This window comes from Chiloscyllium plagiosum, unplaced genomic scaffold (genome assembly GCF_037043375.1).
Source record: "Chiloscyllium plagiosum isolate Xiang-an unplaced genomic scaffold, Cpla_swu_hap1 HiC_scaffold_5, whole genome shotgun sequence".
NCBI lineage: Eukaryota > Metazoa > Chordata > Chondrichthyes > Orectolobiformes > Hemiscylliidae > Chiloscyllium > Chiloscyllium plagiosum.
This window is the reverse complement of record NW_028270143.1, coordinates 3,615,149-3,627,217: the sequence shown is the minus strand read 5'-3', so window position 1 is coordinate 3,627,217 and position 12,069 is coordinate 3,615,149. Positions and strand designations below refer to the sequence as shown.

Here is a 12,069-nt window from a genome sequence, read left to right as displayed (position 1 = left end):
ATGATGAACACTGGTTTTGGTCATCTCATTTCTTCAGGTTGCCTTTCCCATCGTCCTCACCAATGTAAAACATGATTACAGTGATAGAGATTATGATTAGTTTTTTGAATTAAATATGTAGTGGACAATTAAAATAAAACAACAATTGTAGCATGGGTTCAGTTTTGCAATACTCTGTCAACAACTCTAAAGTGAAGAACTATAGAAACACTATACAGGGAGATTTTGCCTTAACCGGATGAAAATCAGGCAATTGTAATTGAATCTTTGTAAATTTATTCTTCTTATTAACTATTGAAATTTCCTGATTTACTGAATGATCTGCTTATTTGCAATGTGAGATCCAAGGAATAAAAGGAGAAATGTTCATGCTTCTTTTCCCTCCCCACCTGATGCTTCGCATATCTTAGAATTATCCTCTCAGGCTTGCTTGATTAGTATACACACTCCTTAAAACAAATTTACCAATGAAGCAAGTATATCAATGAAGAGTGCAGCAGGACTTGCCAGAAGCAGCACCAAGCTTACTGGCTAGCAGAAGGCAGAGTGTGTGGATAAAGCTATCTGGCTGAGAATGGTAACTGGTGAGTAGTGGAGTTCCTCAGAGGTCAGTGTTGGAACCACAATTATTTGTTACACATTATAAATCTGGAAGAAGGAACTGAAGGCATTTTTAAGTTTGCAGATGATATAAATGGGTGGAGGGACAGGTGGTATTAAGGCAGGAAGGCTGCAAAAGTCCTTGGACAGGCTAGGAAAATAGGCAGATAGAATATAGTGTGGGGTTATGCACTAGGAAGAATGGCAGCATAGACTATTTTCTAAGCAAGCAAAAAGCTTTGGAAATCTGAAGCAAAAGGGGATCTAGGAGTCCCAGTTCAGATTCAATTCACAATTGGGAAAGCAAATGTTAAAAAGCAAAAGTAAGTATCCATTTCAGGAACGCTAGAGTACAAGAGCAGAATGAACTGTGACTATGAAAGATTCTGTCTGACTGCATTTGGAAAATCATGAACGATTTTGGACTCTCTCTCCGAGAAAAGATGTACTGGCCTTGGAGAGGGTCAAGAGGGGTTTATAAGAATGATTCTGGAGATGAACAGCTTATTGTATGATGAGTCTGGGTCTGTACTTGGTAGAGTTAGTGTGGTGTAATATGATGAGTCTGGGTCTGTACTTGGTAGAGTTAGAAAGATGGGGTGGGGTGGAATCTCCATTGAAGCTTACATAATAATGAGGCCTGAATAGAGTGGACATGGAAAAGATCATTCCATTCATTGGAGATACTAAGAACTGAGGGCACAGCTTCAGAGTGAAGGGACAATCCTTGGAACCGATGAGTAATTTCTTCAGCCAGATGGTGCATCTGTGGAACTTGGTTTCCTCAGCCTTCAGAGGCAATAAGTCATTGAGTGTGTTTAAGACAGGAAATTCTTGATTCTTGACTTGTAAGGAGATCAGAACGAAGTTGTGAAACACATCAGCAATGATTGAATGGTTGAGCAGACTCGATGGGCAGAGTGGCATAATTCTGTTCCTATATCTAATGGTCTTAAGCTTTGCAGTTCTGCCACGTCCAGTTTTGTTGTTGGATAATTTTAAAATTCACTGAGGAAATACAAATCCACAAATGTCTCCCTCAAAAAATTATGGGGAAGTCCAGCACATCAGCACAAAAGACAAGGCTGAAACATTTGCAACAACTTTCAGTCATCAGTGCTGAGTGTATGATGAGGAAATTCCCCAGTACCATAAAAGCTATCTTTCAATCAATTTGATTGACCATGTAACATCAAGAAACTACTGAAGGCCTTGGATACTGCAAGGTCCGTGGGCCCTGACAGCATTCTGGCAATAGTACTGAAAATTTATGCTTCAGAACTTGCCGTGCCCCTAGTCAAGCTGTTCTAGTACAGTCGCAACACTGACATCTACCCAGCATCAGGGGGAATGGCCCAGGTACAACCTGTATACACAAAGCACGATAAATGCAGCCTGACCAATTGCCTCCCCATTTTGATAGTTACTAAAGTGATGGAAGGTGTCAAAACCACTGCCATCAAGCAGCTCTTACTGAGCAATAATCTGCTTATTAATGCATAGTTCAGAGTTTCTCCAGCGCCTCTCAGCTGACCGCCTTTACTCAAACATGACAAAAGAGCTGTATTCCAGAAGTGTGTTGAGATTTGACTGCCCTGATACTGATGCCACTTTGGGATCAAGGAGCCGTGGCAAAACAAGCCTCTGTGGGAAGGATGAGGGTGTTGGGCACTAGCACAAAGGAAGGTGGTTGTGGTTGTTCTCGGTCAGTAATATCAGCTCCAGAGTTCCTCAGAACAGTGTCCTGGGCTCAGCCATATTCAGCTGCTTTGTTCATGACCTTCCTTCAATTGGAACAGGACTAGGTCATTCATCCCTTTTAAACCAGTTCAGCCACGATCTCATTAAATGGCAGATCTGGGGCCTAATTCCATATGTCTGCCTTGGGGCCATGTCCCTCAATGCCTTTGCTTAACAACAATGTATTTATTTTAGATTTAAAACTGATCTAGCATCATTTGTCATTTGTGGAAGTGTTCCAAACCTCTCACCCTTTCTTTGGAGAAGTGCTTCCAAACATATCTCTCGAATGGTCTAGCCTTAATATCAAATTGTGCCTCCTAATTCTAAAATCTCCAACCAGTGAAAATAGTTTTTGTTTACCTTGTCTTCTGTTCATACCCTGAAGGCTTCAACCACAATTGGTAGCTCAGTGGTTAGCACTGCTGCCTCACAGCGCCAGGGGCCTGGGCTTGATTCCTGCCTTGGGCAAACTGTGCGGAGTTTGCACATTCTCCCCGTGTCTGCATGGGTTTCCTTTGAGTGCTCTCATTTCCTTGCAGAATCCAAAGATGTGCAGGTTAGGTGAATTAGCCAGACTAAATTGCCCAAATGATAGATGCATTAGTCAGGGGTAAATGTAGGGGAATGGGTTTGGGTGGGTTACTGTTTGGAGGGTTGGTGTGGACGTGTTGGGCCGAAGGACCTGTTTCCATACCATACGAAATCTAATCTTCTAAATTCTAGGGAAAACAGGCCTAGTTTGTATAATCTGCGCTCCTATTTTAACCCCTGACATACGTGTGTCATTCTTTGGGAATTCTTGCTGATTGTGCAATCTTCACGTTTTCATGATTCCTCATACTGAAGTGCCCATGTCCAGATGCAACAAGACCTTACAAAGGACAAGTAACATTTGTACCGCAAAGGTACCAGATGATGACTATCTCCAACAAGAAAGCACTCAACCATTGTTCCATGACATTCAATGCCATTACTATTGCTCACTCCCCTACTACCTGCATCCTGGTAAGAGTTACAATTGACCAGACCTAACTGGTCATATGAAATGTGACAAGTCAGCAGCTTGGAATCATACACTAACCACCTGATTCCCCAAAGCCTGGGTACAGTTGTCAGTGCACAAGCCAGGACTGTTGGAATGCTCCCCATTGGTGTGGGTGGGTGCAGCTCCAACATAACTCAAAATGTGACAGCATTCACAATATAGCAGCACGCTTGATTGGCCCCGTGTTGACAAATGTTCAGTCCTGGGTAACGAGGCATCTTTGACAGCATCTTCCAAACCTATAACCAACATCAACTAGAGGGACAAAGGCAGTAGATACATGGGAATGCAAGTTACTGTCCAAGCCAGTCACCATTCTGTCTTGGAAATACATCACTGTTCCTTTACTGTCGTTGTGTTGAAATCCTGGAACTCCCTTCCAAACAGCATTGTGGGCTTACTTACACTAAGTGGACTGAAGCAGTTCAAAAAGGCAGCCCACCGGGGTGGCTCAGTGGTTAGCACTACTGCCTCACAGCACCAGGGTCCCATGTTCTATTCCAGCCTCGGGTGACTGTCTGTGGAGTTTTCACATTCTCCCAGTGTCTGCATAGGTTTCCTCTGGGTGCTCCGGTTTCCTCCCACAGGCCAAAGATGTGCAGATCAGGTGAATTGGCCATGTTAAATTGCCCATAGTGCTAGGTGCATTAGTCAGAGGGAGGTGGGTCTGGGGGGGTTACTCTTTGGAGGGTCAGTGTGGCCTGGTTGGTCTGAAGGGCCTGTTTCCACACTGTAGGGAATCTAATCTAATCTAATAATCTTCTCCCGGGCAATTAGGGTTGAGTGATAAATGCTGGCCTAGTCAGTGAAACCCACATACTGTGAATGAATAAAATAAATTGACATCACTGATAATGTGTGATTGAATATAATCAAAGTTTCTCCTCTAGGAGGAGCTCAAGCATTTATTAACAACTTGCTTAATGCACTTTCTACTTCTGTTGTGAAATGACTGACAAACTTTAAGGGAAAATAAGACTGGTTACGTAGAATATTGAATAACTGCTTTCAAAAACATCACTTGCCTCTTAAACTGTGCTGCCTTCCCCAGAAAATAAATCTTTTATTTTTACTTCATTTCTACTTTATCTTTTTCCACATATAACTGGCATTCATTTGTAAATTTCAATGAATTTTTTTCAATTTCTAAAAGCATTGCATTAATGTATGGAAAATCTTGTAATGTGAGAAGACATGAGTTATTGATATTGGCTGTAGTATTGTGAACAGGTGTTGATTAAAATCATGAGCTGGTATGGAACATTAGAAAGGGACTTAGCAGAAGTGTAATTGGCTGACTGAGTTCTTACAAATCTCCCTTTTCAGTTTATACATATTTTTTGACCATGCATCATTTTGTGCACTTCTTTGCCCATATTATATTGAGGTGTTTTTGTGCCTTCAAAGTCCAGAATTTTTTTCCTCTTCTCCCATTAATTCAGGATGTTGCTAAATGTCCAATCTGTTTACTTGTGGAAATACCTAACCGCCAGATTATTGAACTTTGATGAAAAGCTACTTCCATAGAAAGATCAGATTTGAACTTTTTGATCCAAGAAGTAGGCACCTTAGCATGAAAGGGATTTGTTATATGGTCAGCTGGGAGGATTTGTTGCACAGAGACAGTTGGAGGACTTGGAGATGCTAAGGAGAAAGTGAGGACTGCAGATGCTGGAGATCAGAGCTGAGAAATGTGTTGCTGGAAAAGCGCAGCAGGTCAGGCATGCTAAGTTGGAGATGCTAAGACCATGATTAGAAATCTCTGGTTGAAACCCTGTTGTTATTGACCAAACGGAACAGCTGCAGACTGATCTATCAACAATCCAGCACATAGGAATTAACCTGTGACTTCTGGACTGAATAAACATGTTAAAAAGGAGGTGTGTCCTTGTGTACTTTTTATGGATAAAACCCTTGATGTGCTTTTTCCCTTCAGCAATTTCCAGAAGATTCAAAGTTGACTAGTCTGTACTGCCTTGATTACAGTTGGTTTGCTGACATTTGCTGCTGGAAGTTTTGACAGTCTTGACTTTGCTAAAGCTTCTGAAGGACATAATCTTTTGTTCATTTGGTGCCTGGGCCCACACCGTCAATGGTTAACTTAATTGCTTCAAAGCATACTAGAAAAGGTAAAGCCTGGAGACTCGAAACATGGTGAGCCATGTGTCCGTGGTGAGTAATTTATTGGAGGGAACCCTGAGAAGTAGGATTTATATGCATTTGGAAAGGCAAGGACTGATTAGGGATAGTCAGCATAGCTTTGTGTATGGAAAATCAATGGTGAATGAGGTTTTTGAAGTGACAAAGAAGATTGAAGGCTAGGTGGTAGATTTGGTTTGTATGGACCTCAGTAAAGTGTTTGTCAAGGTTCCGCATGGTAGACTGGTTAATAAGGTTAGATCACATGGGATCCAGGAGGGGATAGTCAATTGGATACAAAATTGACTTGAAGGGAGGCGACAGAGGGTGGTGGTGGAGGGATAATTTTGAGACTGTAGACCTGTGACCAGTGGTGTGCCGGGTTCACTTTTTCAACATATTATAAATGACTTGGATGTGAATTATGGTTTGTAAGTTTGCAGATAACACCAAAATATGTGCTGTGATGGTCAGTGAAGAATATCTGAGTACAATGTGTTCTTGATCAGATGGGCCAAGGAGTTGCAGATGGACTTTAATTTAGGTAGATATGAGGTGTTGCATTTTGGTAAGACAAACCAGGACAGGACTTAGACAGTAGACGGTGAGGCCCTGTGGAGCGTTGCTGAAAAGAGACCCAGGGTACAGGTGCATAGTTCCTTGAAATTCGAGTCACAGGTAGACAGGGTGGTGAAGGCGACATTTGGCACGCTTGACTTCATTGGTCAGTGCATTGAGTACAGGAGCTGGGATGTCATTTTGCTATTGTACAGGACTTCGGTGAGGACACATCTTGAATACAATGTACAATTCTGGCTGCCCTTCTATAAGAAGGACGTTGTTAAGCTTGAAATGGTGCAGAATATATTTACAAGGATGTTGCCAGGGAGAGACTGAACGGGTGGGCTTTTTTTCTTCCATGGAGCATCAGAGACCTTTTATAGAGATAGATAAAATCATGAAGGGCATGGAGAGGGTGAATAGTCAAGGTCTTTTTCTTAAGGTGAGGAAGTTCATAGGTTTAAGGCGACAGGGGAAAGATTTAAAAGTTAACCCTAGAGTTCTTTTTCTGGGAAAAAAACTGCCAGAGGAAGCGGTGGAGGCTGGTATAATTACAACATTTTAAAAGGCATCTAGATGGTAATATGAATAGAAGAGGGTTTGCAGTGAAATGGGCCAAATGCTGGCAAATGGGACTCTGTTAGATTGGAATGTCTGGTCGACGTGGACAGCTTGAATGGAAGGGTCTGTTCCTGTGCTGTTTGGCTCTATAAGCAAAAAATGTTCATGACCCAGTCATTGATGTTTTTCAGAGCAATATTAGTCTCCAAAGAATGTCATGTCATTAAAGCGGATGCAAGCAGTTTACTGGTAAACACTATTCTGCAAAGGTTTCACCAGTCCTACAATAGTCACACCCACCTGCTCGCACGCCTATTAAATCTACGTTTACGTCTTGCAAAACTTCACAGCTACTACCAGGACATCAACCATACCGAGTAACCTTTTTACTTTGATTCTATTGAAGCTCACTACACTTAGCCTCACCTGTGTGGGTGAAAACATGATGAACTGCCTCCAAACGTTAGTCTGTGCTGCCTGGAAATTCCTTTCCAAATAATCCAGTTTATTCTTTTGTTCAGGATTTGAGCTATTCTATTGATGTATGGATGTATGGATTTAGTATTCGTATGGTGTGATCTTATGGGATTGGATCACCTAGAGTTCAGATCATTTTTGTCTTTTTCATTTATGGTCACTTCCATGAGTAGAAAGTAGTGGTTGCAGTGGTGAAGTTTCTGCTAATCCGGTGTAATATGAAGTGACCCCTGGATCCCAATTTAATGATGAGATCTCTGACCAAGGAAATAAGCTGTTCACTTTCAGGGTCACAAATCTGTCACACTGTAGGGAGTGAATAAACACTTCCAGTGTAATGAAGGAATTTTTCAATGCTGTTGTCACAAAGATGCATCCATGTACCTCTAGTCTGTGATAGTTAGGTAGTTTGTAGTTAGCTTGGGCGAGTAGATTCTTGACTGTCTATCTCCCTGCATTGAATGGTATATGTGCAGGCAGAAGTGAGTAATTAAGATCCAATAGGCATGAAGACAGGAACTGAACACAAACCCTTGACGCACGACAAATAACTGGTCTTACAGGAAGGTCAGAAGACTTAACCTTCGAATGATTGTAGTGGTGTTGTCACTGATACTAGTCAGCTCGAGGCTGGTACTGTATTTTCATACCTGTGCTCATTTGAACAGTTGCAACGGAACATGATCAGTACTATATTATTCCAGCAAGTTGTAAAGGTGCATAATGAAATGTTTCTGACCTGTGTTTGGAATTGTCGACGCTGGCATATCTTTTTATTGTCCGTGAGGTTGCACTATTTATTCTTCATTTCTGACTACCTTTCCCTTCAAGTTTGAGAGTACAATCTGAGATTCCAACCTATTTTGTGTACTTATAAATGAGTCGTTGAATTTTTCTTGAATAATTAAGTAGGTACTTAACAAAAAAAAATCTTTTGTGAGTGGAATATGACTTAAACATTGAGCTGTTACTGCTCACTGCTGTTTGTAAGCTGGCTGAATATTGTATTGAAGGGGCAGACATTTCCTTCAATTAAATACAGAATTGTGAAAGCCATTGTTTCAGCCCCTGTCAGAATCTCCATTAGTTAGCCACTGATTCCTGTCTCTTTCTAACAGCTAAGACTCGACCAGATTGTTTGCATCCTTACTGCCATATTTGATCCTTAGATTAACATCTGACATTCATCTGTGCTGCAGAATGTAGGTGAACTATTTTCACCTTTGCACTGCCCAACTTAGCTTTGGCAGTAGCATCAGAAGCAATCATACGTAACTTTTTAAATCTTTGTGGCCTTGCAATGCATTAGGCTTGCCTCCCACATTCTACTCCCCATGAATTTGAGCTTGTTCAAAACTCTACCTATATCCTTATCCAAACCAGCCCTTACTGACCTCTTAGTTCCCAGTCAAAAAGCTGTTTTAAAAATGATCGTTGTTTTCCAATCCCTCTGTGATCTTTCTCCTTCCTATCTCTTGTTATCATCTTCAACCATACAACTTTCCATGATGTATGGACAATTTTAATTCTAGTGTCTTCAGCATTCCCAATTTGAATTATTCTACCATTGGTGGCTGTGCCTTCAGCTATTTAGCCCTAAGGCATAGGATCCCAAACGGTGGTTCACAAACTCCGGCTTGCACAAATTGAGTTGCAAGCTCCAAGGCACCTGTGGAGTGGATACTGAGTTGGCAGATCTGGGATTAACCATGAGGTCCCTTTTGAGTATGTCTTTTCCTTTTGTCTGTAGGGGTAGGGTTGATTGGGTTGATTGCTCACAGTAACAGACCTTGCAAAATAATAGGTGTTTTGCTTGTTTCATTGTGCCTGTACACTTGTCTGAATCCCCACCCCACTCAACAGCTGTCTTGCACCCCAGAATTTTCACTCTTCTGTCGCACTAAATGTGATGCATTAAAATAGATCACAACAGAAAAACGTTTAGGAAACACTGCCTGAAGTCTGGAAATCCCTCCCTCAATTTCTGTCTCTTTTCTTCTTTTAAGAAACTGGTTAAAGCCTGTCATTACATTAAAACCAACAATAAATTAGACATTTTTTGTTTGATTAAAGGTGCAATATAAATATAATTTGTGTTTTTTTTAATAACTTCATTCTACTGCCCCCCGCTCCCTGCTGAACACTTTCAAAAGAGAGAGCCCAGTAACCCTTTCACAAGTTGGCTCCTGTGCCGCTAAAATATATGCTTGGTAACAAAAAAGAATTGATGATCATGTTAAACAGTGACCTTTATAGCCATATATAAAAGCAAACTAGATATTAAGAGAAAACATGATAACTGTTCTAAAAGTAAATATGGGTGCCATCATATCATCATCTTTTTCTCTTTTAGTAGGTTTTTGCTTAAACCCAATTACTTTGCTATTCATTAAAAAAATTCAGTTTCAATGTTTGGTTTTTGATATGTTTTACCTTTTTCAGAAAGGTATTCCTCAAAATGATTTCAGAGATATTCCATCTAAGTTATATATTTTAACATTATTCATATTGTTTGCTATGTTCTTGTGACAAACTAGACAGTGAAAGTTTTTTTTTAAAATGTATTTTAGAGAAGTTGGTTTGCAGAAACCATACCAGGATCTGAAGAGAGAAATGTCTAACTTACACTTGGTGACAAAGACACAAGCTGAACTTCTGCGAAAACTGTTAGCCACACAGGGCTCAACAAAGAATGGTAAGTAATGTAACGTGTGAAGGGGAAATGGTCGGCCTTAAACCACTGATTCTATCAATACCAATAAAAGAGCAGCTATCAAATATATCTTGTCAGCATCTCCTGATAAGTCTAAATACGTAGGCTATCGTCTAACCTTCATGTGTATTAGTCCTGTCTATCTCTTGTTGATCAGCTTCACACACAAAGGTGTTACTCATACAAAACAAATGTGTTCTGTATTTTTTTTCTGTTCTTGTGGCTTCATCTCCACAGTTGAGAAAACTACTACCCTTTGCAAGCAATGCTGAGGTGTGACCCAAGCCATTTTGTAGCAACCTTATTGTCCAATTTCTCAACTGACAGGAAGAAAATTCTTCATTTTATAAAACAAGCCTTCAAGTTAAAAGATATAAAATATATTATTTTGTTCTTGTTAATACATTGCCTTAAAAAAAAGTATGTTACCCCCTTTTTGTTTGGATTTGTTTTCAGTCTTGTTGCTGAAACCTTTGTGACTTTTTTTTTGACACAGTATAAAATGTTTTAATTCTTCCATGCAACATTGTTATTGACAGGCCCAACATTGGCTTGCTCAACCATGTTGCTGGAGAGCTGAAGTTAGTGCAGGCTAAAATCAAAGTTTGCTGGAAAAACTCAGCAGGTCTGGCAGCATCTGTGGAGAGGAAGTTACCCTTCTTCAGAATGATCTTCTGAGATTTTCCAGAAATTTCTGACCTTGTTTCAGATTTCCAGCATCTGCATTTCTTTGTTTTATTGGGTGTAGGTTAGGCTGCTTAAGGATGGCATGTGATGGAAATGTGTTGCTGGAAAAGCGCAGCAGGTCAGGCAGCATCTAGGGAACAGGAGAATCGACGTTTCGGGCATTAGCCCTTCTTCCTGAAGAAGGGCTAATGCCCGAAACGTCGATTCTCCTGTTCCCTAGATGCTGCCTGACCTGCTGCGCTTTTCCAGCAACACATTTCCATCTCTGATCTCCAGCATCTGCAGACCACACTTTCTCCTTAAGGATGGCATGTTTCCACTTAAATAGTATTAGAACCAGATGGATTTTTATGACAATCGATGATCATTGTCTTGGTTACCATTCTGCAGACTAGTTTCTAATTCCAAATTTGTGAATTGAATTTAAATTTCTCCTGCTGCTGTGCTGACGTTTAAATTCATGTTCTTAAATCATTGGCCTGGGCTACTGGATTACTAAGCCAGCAACATTACCACGATTCCACTGTTACCCCTTTATACATAACAATACCTGTTCTACTTCACTAGTAAGGTAGTTGAGAACTATTCATCTTTTATATATATTTTAAAGTCAGCGGGACTGGCAATCATCTGTAGAGAGAGAAACAGTTAAAGGTTTTCAGAACTCCTTTGCTTGTACTAGACTGTGAGCCAAGAACCAATTGACTGTGCAAAAGCTGCACTTTACAATCTTAAGCACTCTTTGGAAATTTAAAGAATGTATTACAATTGTACACCTTTGATCAACACTAAAGGAGCTAGAATCTCCTGGTTGTGGGGTGAGAGATGGGTCCATTGACAGATGGTCCCTGAACAGTGGTGACTCTGACATTGGTGGTCCAATGGAGGGGTGTGTTGATTAGCCAGCTCAGGGCCCATGGCATAGACAGCAGAACAAAGATGGACTGTCTTTCAGCTCTACTTTATTAAACAATTCAAAATGGCACCAGGTTGTGGCAAAAGTTGAAGCTTTTCACTGTATTTTACTGGGTTGCTCATTGTAGATGATAAGTAACAATAAATCATCATTCATAACAAATGATAATCCTCATTGGAAACTTCAAACTTGAGAAATTTTTAACTTTTGTAAAGTGTGAATGATGTAGATGAGTATTTAAATAAAGATTTTCTTTGAGGCAAGAAAGAATTCATCTGCATCAATAACCTATCAAAATTAACAAATGGAATGTGAGTGTAACAGTCCTGCTGCTCCAAATCCTACTGCGCCCCCACCCCTCCTTCCTTTTACAAAGTCAGAAATATTAGAGGCTGGCCAAAAAGTCGTCCTATTTCTTTTGAAGTGCACTTCTAGGGTCAAATATCTAGATTAACAATTAGGCCTCAGATGTTTCCCTGTGCGGTCTATCTCCTGGAAAACTTGGGACCAGAGGTGTGGGTTATTGTCAAAAGAATCTGGGCTGCAGAATTATGGGCCTGTGATCAGACCATGATGTTAGCTGTACATTCCTGTGACAGAGCTGCTGTTGTCATGCACCACAGCTGG

The 12,069-nt window shown here is 40.6% G+C and overlaps 1 protein-coding gene across 3 annotated transcripts in view; it reads left to right on the top strand.

Annotated features, from left to right (window-relative positions):
• azi2 (5-azacytidine induced 2) overlaps positions 1-12,069 on the top strand; it is a 69,033-nt gene that overhangs the window by 52,307 nt on the left and 4,657 nt on the right. For all 3 annotated transcript variants that reach the window (XM_043689498.2, XM_043689499.2, XM_043689497.2), the window contains one exon: positions 9,697-9,821. In XM_043689498.2, the coding sequence (XP_043545433.2) occupies positions 9,697-9,821 (125 nt within the window). The remainder of the gene's footprint in view (positions 1-9,696; positions 9,822-12,069) is intronic.